The 12784-nt window shown below is 40.1% G+C and overlaps 1 protein-coding gene across 16 annotated transcripts in view; it reads left to right on the top strand.

The window, feature by feature from the left end:
- The window catches only part of EYA4 (EYA transcriptional coactivator and phosphatase 4), a 184887-nt gene that overhangs the window by 136386 nt on the left and 35717 nt on the right, over nucleotides 1-12784 (top strand). For all 16 annotated transcript variants that reach the window (XM_020779802.3, XM_072996482.2, XM_078383339.1 and 13 more), the window contains one exon: nucleotides 6312-6401. In XM_020779802.3, coding sequence (XP_020635461.3) covers nucleotides 6312-6401 — 90 coding nt within the window. The remainder of the gene's footprint in view (nucleotides 1-6311; nucleotides 6402-12784) is intronic.

Below are 12784 nucleotides of genomic sequence, written 5' to 3'. Positions count from 1 at the left end.
CCTCCCATCCTTCCAAGGTTCTTAGAGGATGCCACCAAATTGCTGCCACCAGATCCCGCACAGGATGGTATCTTAACTCTGCTGGGAAGCAGGCTGTACAAGAACAATTCTCTTTATATAATGTTTCCCAGAAGAAGCAAAAATGCAAGGAAAGAGGGCATGTGAAAAGTTAACCTTTGCACCTTCCTTCCCCACACAATTGCTATAATGTTGGTGAAATTAAAGCCTATCCCCACCACCCAAGCAGTTTCGTTCCGAAGTGCTGGGGTGAAAGTTCAGCAATAGCTTTGGGTCCATTCCAGCAATTTCATTCAGTATTCCTGGAACGGGAGGAAAGCTTTCTTCCTGCTACTATTATCAGACAGCATTGTTGTGGTGTGTGGGGGTATGTGTTCAACCTCATCTCAATCACAGCAGATGCAACCTGAATCTCCTTCCTCACCTTAATACAGTCGTGCCCCACTGGACGATTACCCCACTCTATGACGAATCCTCATTACATTGACGTTTTTGCGATCGCAAAACGATGGTTTAAATGGGGGAATTTCGCTTAGTGATGATTGGTTCCCTGCTTCGGGAACCAATTTTCGCCTTACAACGATCAGCAAACAGCTGATCGTCGGGTTTAAAAATGGCCGCTGGCTGAAGAAAAAAGCCCGCACTGTTTTCTAGGACAGATTCCTCGCTTTATAGGCACCGAAAATGGCCGCCTTATGGAGGATCTTCGCTGGACAAGCAGGTATTCAGCCGATTGGAACACATTGAACGGTTTTCAATGCGTTTCAATTGGTTTTTTCATTTCGTTTGATGTTTTCACTCTACAGCGATTTCTCTGGAACGAATTAACATCATCAAGCGAGGCACCACTGTATTTATACAGTGGCTGAAGCCATTCAGATAGTTGTAGTCTGCTTTTCTACTGCTGTAGCCACTGTATATGTTGATTGGTTTCAGTATTGTTTCCCTGTAGAAACAAATGGTGCAGAGAGTGCTTGCATTTTTAAAATTACAGCCATTTTTCACTGATACCGCAGTTCAACCTCTCAGTTCCACCATTTGCTAAAAACTTGAGGTTTGTACTTGTATGTTTTACTCAGATTGATAATGGGGTAATTTTTGTTTGTTTGTTTTCTGACCATTCTCTGAGTAAGACTAGCCTTTTGTAGATACATCAGATCCTGGAATGTGTTTCCCAGGGGAAAACTTTGAGCAGCTCACCAATAGTAGTGTGGAGGACCTGCCTCTTTACAGAAACAGGCATAAATAGTAAACCCTCCCCTTTGTGGCTGGATGTGGTCCCCTTAGAGATCCAGACAGAGGTAAAGTTTGCTTTCTACAGTGGGCCGAAAGTTTAATGTTTCTGTTGATTGTTTGCTTTTTTTATCTGTTTGCCATTTTTAAAAAATGAATTACTTTACCTTGAGTTTTTCAGTAAAGGAAAACTTCCTTTTCCTAGCATTGATAACTGACTACTACTGCCTTTCAAAAAGCAGGAAAATTCCTGAACAGACATTCTGTCTGATTCCCCAGAGAGAGGGGGAAAATTTCTGTTTGGTGAGCAATAAGTCCATTGAACACAAAGACATTCCTTCTCCTAAATAACAATCAGCTGGCCAAAAAAAAAGCCTTATGCAGCTGTGGATAGAACTGTGTTGCTAATCTATTATTTATAGATGCTGATACTCAAAGTTTTCCATTTAAATACTTCTAGTGAGGTACTGTATTGAAAATAAGGTGGCAAGTAGCCACCTTATTCTGTAGCATTTTCTTGAGATGGAAGGTAAGGTACTAGAAGGGTGCATCATCATGCCTGTATTTTGAGGTGGGTGGTTGATCTGTAACCTGAATTCCTTCATTTTTGAGGATATCATAATAGTAAACATGTGCCATCAGATCAGTTCTGACTTGTGGCAAGCCTTTTCAGGGTTTTCCAGGTAGAAAATACTTAGAAGTGGTTTACCATTCCCATCTTCTGGGGGCATCCTTGGACTGTGCAGCTTGCCCAAGACCACACAGGCTGTCTTTTCTCACAGAAGACGCAATGCCTAAACCACTGAGCTTTCCAGACAGCTTTTTGAGGATATAGGTTCAACCACCTCACTTTTTTCCCCTTTGGGAATCAAGCAGCACTTCTGGAGAGAGGAAGGACTTAACTCTGCTCCTATCCTACCAATTCTGCTTGATATTGCTGAGACGGGAGCTAATTTGACCCCAACACCACTACAGTAGTCTTCAGCAGCACAGTTTGTGCTCACCAAGGGAGAGGCTTTAACCTCATTCGAGCAATTCTGCTCTGTATCAGAGAGATTGGGGCAAAGCTAAAGCTGCTGAATATATGTGTGTATGTTTTTATAGGTGTGTGGTATGTATGTGTTTATATCCATGGGTATGCATGCACATGGGTGGAATACAGGCCCAGCAGAGTCCACAGTTCCCAATTTCCCCCCACCCAGATAGTCACCAATAGTTATCTTCCCCCATGATGTAGCATCATATGATTTGTGGCCTCAGAATGAGCATCAGTTTCTAATCAAAGACCGTGTCCTTGTCATATACACAACTCCCCTGAGCTGTAATCTCCTAGTACTGGGAGTACTGTATTCTTACATTAGTGCCAGGTTATTGTTATGTTGATGTAATTTTTTTCTCCAAGTTTAATTCAGGAGTCAGAGGGGGTAGAAAGAAATCTTGCCTGTTCAGAGAATAATTTGTGGATAACATCACTGTGTTAGTAATACTAGTAATTATTGCTAGACTCCTTTAAGAATGTGGTTTTTTTAATGGGAGAGGGAGTAATGGAATCAATGAGGGGGAGCACCCATTAGAATTGTTCAGGGCAGGGGAAGATACAGCAGGTGTAAGCAGCCTCAGCATTATATAAGAGGGAAGGACAACAGGGTTTTGGTTGCCCCTGCGCTGTCCCCAAACTTAGTTTGTTTGAGTAGCCTTTCTGACAGGACCTCTGGGTTGAAAATTATGCTATTAAATGCTAGATGAGTGAACGGGAAAACAACAGCCACCCAGGACCTGATCCTGCATGAACATGCTTACCTCACTTGCATTACAAAGACTTGGTTGCATGAGGCTAAGGGTGTTAATGTCACTCAGCTTTGTCCACCAGGTTTCTCTGTGCAGCAACTAGCAGAGAGGTGGAGTAGCAGTGATCTGTTGTGATTCTATCCCTCTCACTAGATGTCACATTCCCCAGTTCCCTGGGTTTGAATGTGTGCTTCTGAAAGTAGGAGCCCGGGACAAAATAGGTATTCTCCTGGTGTACTACCCGCCTTGATGCACCACTCCCTCTCTTCCTGAGCTCACTGAGCTGGTATCAGGGGTGGTGTTGGAGTCCCCTCAGCTTGTCATGCTGTGGGACTATAACATCCATGCCGAGACAACTCTGTCAGGGGTGTCTCAAGACTCCATGACAACCATGGGTCTGTCCCAAATGGTATCTGTCCCCACCCATGTCTCAGGCCACGCTTTAGACCTGGTCTTATGTACCAGTATAGATCAGGGGTCACCAAACTTTTGACTGTGAGGGCCACACTGGATATTTTCAACATCTTTGAGAGCCAAAGGAACAGGAATGTGTGTGCGCGTGCACGGCCACATGCATGCACACACCTGCCAAGCCCCTGCATGTACATGCAGGGGCACATGCAAACACCCCATGTGCTGAAGGGAACAGGCCATATAAAAGGGCAAAGTGGGCCATAGTTTGGAAACCCTTGGTGTAGATGATGGTGAACTGGGTGCAGAGGAACTTTCTGTAACTCCATTGTCATGGAAAGACCATTATCTGGTGCAATTCGGACTCACTGGAACTCAGAGCCTTTGCAGGGTTGCAGGGTCAGACTAAGAAAATCTGCTTCAGAAGCTTGATGGATCCAGCTGGTTTTGTGGCTGCCCTTGGATAGTTTCCTGTCATCTTGGCAGGTGACTGTTGAATCTCTGGTTGATCTCTGGGATGCAGAAATGGCAAAAGCCATCAACATGATTGCTCCTAAATATCTCCTCCCTCAAAGCAGAGCCAAACTGCCCCCCTGGTTGATGGAGGTGAAAGGCGTGAGCCATAGATTTGAACAACAATGGTGGAAAACTCAGAGTAAATCTGCTTTAAAAAGAGCTAGGACCCATTGGAAAGCCTGTTCCAATGGTAGCAGCATAGAAGTCATTCTTCTTTGCCACTATTTCATCTGCATGGAATTGGCCATTTTTTTTTTTTTTTGAATGGTTAGGGCCTGATACATGTTAGCCCCCTGGCAAGGAATGCAGGCTACACTTTAGCATGCTGTGAAAATTTTGCACAACACTTTGTAGGCAAAATTGCTCAGATCTGCTCTGACTTTGATGCTGTAGCTGTTTTCAGGTCCTGTGAATGAAACTGTTTCCCTTTGTAAATTGAAGAGTTTGTTGCTGCAGTCTGGTGATGTTGTCAAGATCCTCGGGGAGGTGAGGGCTACCACGTGCCTTCTGGATTCTTGCCCTTCCTGACTCGTAAAAGCTGTCAGAAAGGAACTGGTTGATTGGGTAGGAGGAGTGGTGAATGCCTCCTTCCAACAGGGTAGGATGCCATCTTGCTTAAAAGAGGCAATAGTAAGACCATTGTTTAAACAGCCCTCTTTAGACCCCACAATACTGAATAATTACCGACTAGTGTCTAATATCCCATTCTTGAGGAAGGTACTAGAGCAGGTTATGGCCTCCCAGGTCCAGAGGTTCCTGGACAGAATATCTAGACCCATTTCAGTCTGGCTTCAGGCCTAGTTATGGAACAGAGATAGCTTTGGTCACCTTGGTAGATGACCTACAATGGGAACTGGATAGGGGATATGTGTCCCTATTGGTTTTGCTGGACCTCTCAGCAGCTTTCAGTACTATTGACCACAATACCCTCCTGTCCTGTCTCTCAGGAGTGGGACCTCTCTGGAATGGGACTTGGGGACACTGTTTTATGGTGACTTCAGTTCTTCATAGAGGAAAAAACTCAGAAGGTGGTGCTGTGGGACTCCTGTTCAAAATCTTGGCCACTGAATCAGGGCTCTCGTTTGTCTTCTATGTTATTTTACACCTACATGAAGCCACTGGGAGAGATTATTGGGAGTTTTGGAGTTTGGTGCCACCAGTATGCTGATAACTCCCAACTCTGCTTCTCCTTGCCACCTAAATTTGAGGAAGCTTTTTCAGCTCTAGATCAATGTCTGGTATCATTAATGGACTGGAGAAATTGAAACCAGACAAGACAGAGGTGCTCCTGGGCAATTGAAAGGCAGATCAGTGAATAGGGATGCATTCAGTATTGGATGGGATTACACTCACATTGAAAAAACAGATGTGCAGCTTGAAGGTGCTCCTGGATTCATCCTTGAACCTGGATCCCAGATCCCAGCGGTGGCCAGAAGTGCATTTGCACAATTAGAACTAGTGTGCCAGCTATGTCAATTTTTCCATGAGATCTACAGGGGTCACATAACTCCCTGCTATAGCAGCTCCACTGGCTGCTAATAGTTACCAGGCACGATTTAAAGTGTTGGTTTTAACCTATAAAGCCCTAAATGGCCTGGGTTCAAGCTATCTCAAAGACTGTATCTCCCATTATAAGCCACCCCAGGTGTTAAGACCATCAAGAGAGGCCTTTCTCTCGGTCCCACCACTTTTACAGGTGCATCTGATGCAGACACAGGAGAGAGCTCTGTTGCTGCTCCCACACTTTTGAACTCCCTCCCACAGGAGACCAGGCTGGCCCCATCTTTGCTGTTCAACCACAAGCAGGCAAAGGCCTTTCTCTTCAGGCAAGCCTTCTCTCAGTAACCAGCTACCTGAGTGGGGTTTTTAGATAGATAGTTATGCATTACTGTTTTGACTCAATTGTTAGTACTTCTTGTTTTCCATTTTTATGTTTTCCATTTCTCAGAGGGACATTTTTTAAATTTTTGTATACTTGTTGATTTTCTTAATATTGCCTGTTAATTTATGTAAGATGTCTCTTTATTCATTGTTCCTAATTTGAGATATTTGCTTTAATGATGTTAACCACCATTGTGTACACATGTTTTCAACTTTAAATATTGTCTTTCATTTTTGTTAGCTGCCTTGGGTCCTTTTCAAGGAGAAAGGTGTGGAATGAATGAATGAATGAATGAATGAATGAATGAATGAATGAATGAATAAATAAATAAATAAATAAATAAATAAATTTAGTTGTATAAATTTCTTTGAATATTTACACAACTGCAAAGAATTACAGCTTTTTACAGTTGCTTTTAGTCAACTCCTTAGATAATAAGAGTATTCTTTCCTTTCTCTTCAAGGATCCACCTGTGGCAGTGACCCTTGGACTTCGGATGGAAGAAATGATTTTTAATCTTGCAGATACACATTTATTTTTTAATGATTTGGAGGTAGGTGTCAATAGGATGTGTGTGAATGTACATGTCAGTACATAATACCTTGCTTTTTGCCCGTTCAGTAGTTACAAATGGAATCTTACGGGAACAGGTTTGTCGCATATATCTGCTTGCCAAATATCTGTGCTAATGTTGGACTTACAGGAATTAGAAATGATTGATGATGTGTAATATCTGATAATATTTACTAATTGATGAGCATCTGCCACACCTGTGCACTGTACTGAAAGAAAATATGCTTTATTGTCTTGTCTGTTAAACATTTATTTAAATTGTTTAGAACTGACCATAGTTACAAGTATGTAACTGAATAACCTGAATAACCTTAATAATAATTCTGGTAGTGATTGTAGCATTTCAATTGTAGCTTTTCCCCTCAGTTAATGTATAATCTGATTTTAAAACCTTATTTTCTTCTTAGTCTCAAAATAACTCCACCTACTATTTGGAAAGTTAATATTTTGTTTCTGTTCCTCTTTATCTCAAGGCTTATTGAGCCATTATCTTAGCCAGCATGAGGGACAAAGGGGAAGCTATACCATCTCCCTTTATCCGTTTGAGTAGACAAGTCTGAAGAGGAGGTGTTCCTGTTCATGTCTAGGCTCTGTGTGTGACCAGAAACTTGAAAATCTGAGTCCTAACTCTCATTTAGAACCTGCAGAGAAGAGGGGGGACTTTTCTCTCCCCCCTTGTATTGAAAAAAATGAGAGGCTGGGCTAGCAGCTCTTTTGTGCACATATTGGTAATGCCAAATAGGATAAAAACTGAATGGGACTTCACTGATACAGTATACTATAGCTTCCAAGTTTAGCAAGAGCTTGTTAATTTTTTAAAAAGACAGTGTTGATATCTTAACCTTAAGATTCCTCAAGCATTAGATATGAAGTGGTAAGCTCTGAAAATGGAAGAGTGCAATCATCACAGATAAATTTTGAAGACACCTTTGTACACATGAGTTCGTTGTAGCAGTCAATTGGAGGTACACTGGGTACCCAGGTTTCAAATGACTCAGAAAGGTACAATAAGTTCAAGAACAAAGACTTCTCCTAGGCAAAATAAAATTATACTTTTATGCACTTTTTTTTTAGTAAAAAATGTTATTTGGGGTTTTTAAGAAAATATTTTCAAAGAAATACAGTTGCTTAACTGTATATAGAAATTAGATTGATGAGTTCAAAAACATTTTTATTTCTCATTGTAAATTTCAAAAATAGCTATCCTACACCTTTTTTATTTTTTTGCTATCAAGAAAAAACATTTCTTGTGTTAGATAATCCATACCCATTCTACTGTTATCGAGCAGATAATAGTGAATGGGAATTCTTGTTCGTCCTCAAGACTGTAACTTCTAAGATCTGCTTCATAAGAGGATTTTTGTTTTTACTGCAGTGAGTCATTGTTTTTATTGGATAATGAAATTACTGACAATTCCAAAAGGATCATTCTTGAGGTCATCTCCAGGTTTTGTGATCCTTAGTAAAAATGTCATGTTCTGAAATATTCTTGTAAGGAACTAGTTGCTTTGCAAGATGATTTAAATTAATGTTGCAGCAGTCAAAATCAGTTATTGTACATGAATTTATAAACACTTGGTAATGGAAAATGTATTTTATCTTTCCTAGTTTTGAACATGCACAGCCAGTGGCCCACTGTGACATGAGTATAGCCAGTTCTGTAGCTGTTTTGAAAGGTATTTTACCTTGAAATTAAAATCAGCAGAGAGCTTTACCCTATTTCAATTCCATCTCTGTTACGGTCAACAATAGTATCCTGATTTTATGCTGGCAGACTGTTGAGTTTCCACTGGGAGTGGGAGGGAATTAATTTAGGCTGATGGCTTAAAAGCACTTGGATTACATTCTAAAATAACTGTACAATTTTTACTTCGATGAGATTTTGCAGGTCTAAGTACTTGTAGAATTTTAACATAAAATCTGGACATTTTTACTGGGATTGGTGGTAAACAATGGCATTTTTTGCAGATTCTGGTATCTGATAAAAAGGGCTATAATTGAATTGTAAGTAATTTCAGATAAGTATATGTCTGCAACACAAGAATGTTATCTGATGTTTTCTTTTTAATGTTCATCCATTCGTAACAGAAAGTTCAGGTTGAAGTAATTTATGGAAAAAGTGAGCCATTGAGGAGGGAAAGCTGCCTTTTTTCTCATCATATGCAACTAGTGTAAATCATTCTTTCAAAATTAGTCAAAATAAATTTTCTTAGGTAAAAACCAATACTAATCATGCCTAAAGTAGACCCAAGGAATCAAGTGCTTTCCATAGTTGTGATTTTAGAAGAGGAATCTGTTGATTAATGGCCAGCACATGCATAATTTGCATTGATTCAGTAGGTCTACTCTTCTGCCCTGCTTTACTCTAATTGGATGTACCAGTTGGATTCATAACCTTGGTATTTTTCATCCATACCATATATTCCTGGACAGTGGAGAAAAGCAAGCATGTGAGAAAAGAGAAGATTAATTCATTGCCATATTCTTCTGTATAGCTAAGTTAAAAAATGGGCTCAAGTTAAAGGAAGCCAGATACCGGTTGAATATCAGGAAAAACCTCCTAACTGTTAGAGCAGTAAAACAGTAGAACCAGTTACCTCAGGAGTTGGTGAGTGCTCCAGCACTGGGGGCATTCGAGAAAAACTTAGATAATCACCTGGCATATATGCTTTGATTGTATTCCTGCACTGAGCAGGGGGTTGGACTTGATGGCCTTGTAGGCCCCTTCCAACTTCACTTTTCTATAATTCTGTGAAAAGAAACAGAATCATAATAGACCTTTTGTTCTGGAGTGAAAAGCTTTTCTTCCAAGAACAGTATATCATAAAGCCACTGCAAAATGTTCAGGCCTTTGTGGCATCACAAGTCAATGTATGCAATTTTCCTCCTTCTCCTGCTCGTGTAACTCTATCCTGTGTGTGTTCAGTCGTTTAGTCGTGTCCGACTCTTCGTGACCCCATGGACCAGAGCACGCCAGGCCCTCCTGTCTTCTACTGCCTCCCGGAGTTGTGTCAGGTTCATGTTGGTTGCTTCGCAGACACTGTCCAGCCATCTCATCCTCGGTCGTCCCCTTCTCCTCTTGCCATCACACCTTCCTAACATCAAGGTTTTTTCCAAGGACTCTTTTCTTCTCATGAGATGGCCAAAGTACTGGAGCCTCAGCTTCAGGATCTGTCCTTCCAGTGAGCACTCAGGGTTGATTTCCTTTAGAACTGATAGGTTTGTTCTCCTTGCAGTCCAGGGGATTCTCAAGAGCCTCATCCAGCACCACAATTCAAAGGCATCAATTCTTCGGCGGTCTGCTTTCTTTATGGTCCAGCTCTCACTTCCATACATCACGACAGGAAAAACCATAGCTTTGACTATTCGGACTTTTGTTGGCAAGGTGATGTCTCTGCTTTTCAAGATGCTGTCAAGATTTGTCATCGCTTTCCTCCCAAGAAGAAGGCGTCTTTTAATTTCAGGGCTGCTGTCTCCATCTGCAGTGATCATGGAGCCCAGGAAGATAAAATTTGACACTGCCTCCATATCTTCCCCTTCTATTTCCCAGGAGGTGATGGGACCAGTGGCCATGATCTTAGTTTTTTTGATGTTGAGTTTCAGACCGTTTTTTGCACTCTCCTCTTTCACTCTCATTACAAGGTTCTTTAATTCCTCCTCACTTTCTGCCATCAGAGTGGTATCATCTGCATATCGGAGGTTGTTGATATTTCTTCCGGCAATCTTAATTCCGGCTTGGGTTTCTTCCAGTCCAGCCTCTATCCTACTATGTTACAAAAAAGATAGTGATGGCATGCTGTAGGTGCTGTGCAGAACTTCTTAAAAAATTAACCATTGATGTAGCCAACCGTTAACTTGAATGTCAGGTATAAAAAAGAATAATGGGTAGGGAAAAATGGAACAGTGGGTGAGAAAAAATGAAGTAAGAGCTCCATACAGGTGTATCAGACATGATAATGGATGCCTGGAATCATGATAAGCATTTAGTTATGAGCAAAAACCACTGTGGCTACCCAGCTGAATGATAGTGAATGACTTGAAAAAGTAAGGAGTTTGCCAAATGAAGTAGAAAAACAATATATCTGACATAAATACGCCTAGTGCAAGCATACTCCTTTTCCTAGGCAAAGTTTAAGTATAGATGTGAGCTTAGGAATGGATTATAGCTGCATGGTATTGAACAGAACCAGGGAAAGAAGTAAGTGGGTCAAGGAAAAGGAACTGGCAGATTATTTTGGGACATGGAGGAATCAATGTCAAAGGAAGAGAAACTGGACAGTAGCAATTTGTCAGGAAGATGAGCTGGTCACCTGACCGTAATAAATAAATTCATTCATTCAGTTTGTCAGGAAGTGAGGAGGCTAAGGGAACCCAATCTTCCTGCCTATGTTCAGGAGCTCAGTATTTCAACACATTTCAATACTTGAGGCATCTTACATTTGATGAACTGTTGAGCTTTGACTAAGAAGAAAGCTTCCCATGGAGCTCTTTAGACCTGGAAACTACACTAAGGGAAATCAGTTGTGATGATGTTTCTGTGTAGAGACCAGTGCCTTTGTAACAACAGAAGAAGAACTGAGATGGTAGAGCCTGCAAGGAGAACCAGTCTGTTTTTTGCTTTTTTGCAGTCTTTAGTTTCATTTTATCAATAGAGCTGACCTTTCATGACTTTTCTTGACTTTTTAAAGTTCCCTTTCTGTTCAGTTGGGTACAGGGAGTTTTCAATTAGAAAAAATTATATATTGATCTTGCAAGTACTCCTGTGAGACACCTGAACATTGTTTGAAGGCATGTAATTGGTTGGTAATTACTGGATTCATTGCCCTGTTGTTATCCAGTCTTCAGTTGTGGAATTTTGAAGTAAATGATTGAATTGTACTGCTATATGTTGATGGAGACTTGTTAAATGCTTTAACCAAAATCTATGCAGCTCATCTGGACCAGATGCACTACAGTTTTTCACAGCCTTCACTTGCCTCTTAATCATTTCAGTTGTTATTACAATATCATCCATATGTTTGCCTTGAGTTTCTTTACAAAAGTCTTTAATCCATGGGGCATTTTTGTTATGTCCAGCTGGGCTTTCCCAAATTTCTTTCCAAAATTTTAGAGTATCATCATTACATGGACCTGATTTTTTTTGCTCTGCATATAATAATAATAATAATAATAATAATAATAATAATAATAATAATAATAATAATAATAATAATAATAATAATAATAATAATAATAATAATAATAATAATAATAATAGTTGTTGTTGTTGTTGTTGTTTTGTTGTTGTTGTTGTTGTTGTTGTTGTTGTTATTGCTATTATTATTATTATTATTATTATTATTATTATTATTATTATTATTATTATTATTATTATTATTATTATTATTATTATTATTATTATTATTATTATTATTATTATTATTATTATTATTATTATTATTATTAAGGCCAGATTTATTTCTTGCTATCATCACTAAAGAATAGACTCACAAGACCTCTAGCTTTTATCTAAAATCAAATTTGTTATGGTCTTCTGTCACCATTATTTGCCCATGTCTATGTACAGTGGGGTCTTGACTTAAGAACGGCTTGAGTTAAGAACATTTTGACTTAAGAACCGCTCTCATAGGAAAATATTGACTTGACTTAAGTACTTAGATTTGAGTTAAGAACTGAAAAAAACCCACGTGGGAGGCAGGGAAAGTGCAAAATTTGAACTTTCAGTTAACTGTTGGCCAGTGAAAAGGGTGCCTGTCTGCTTCCTCACTCCTCCCAGCGTTTAGAGAGTGGATTGGGAGACAGTCTTCGGACTGCCTGGTACTGTACTGCCTGGACTGTATTTTCCCTGCCTTCCCTGAACCTTTCTTGACCCAAGAAAAAAAGAAACAAAACATCCCCTTCTAGTGGTCGAAGGCGGAATAGCAGCTTCCCATTAGTTTCTATGGACGGAAAAGAGCAGATACGGATCAAATGGTTTTCAATGCATTCCTATGGGAAATGCAGATTTGACCTGAGAACTTTTTGACTTGAGAACCGCCTTCCAATACGGATTAAGTTCTCAAGTCAAGACCCCACTGTAATTTAATTGGCATCTGCCATCCAAGAAGCTAATTTAACTCCACAGCCAGATACAGAATGTTCAGGAGCAATTATTTCAACTACCTGGGTCATTTTCATTTTCCAGAGCTCAATTAGGACATTGACAATACATCTCTAAGTAACAGAGAATTTCCAAAGAGCCATCAGGAAATTACCGTGGGCCAATGCATTCAGAAGAATCCATATTCTGTATGATTAACACTTTTTTGGTTCCATAATGGGATTTCCTTAGTGATTCATGTTTCATCTACTAGACACTGCATT

Source organism: Pogona vitticeps, chromosome 1, assembly GCF_051106095.1.
Source record: "Pogona vitticeps strain Pit_001003342236 chromosome 1, PviZW2.1, whole genome shotgun sequence".
In the NCBI taxonomy this organism is placed as follows: domain Eukaryota; kingdom Metazoa; phylum Chordata; class Lepidosauria; order Squamata; family Agamidae; genus Pogona; species Pogona vitticeps.
The sequence above is the reverse complement of the archived record's forward strand: the minus strand, read 5'-3'. Positions and strand labels throughout refer to the sequence as shown.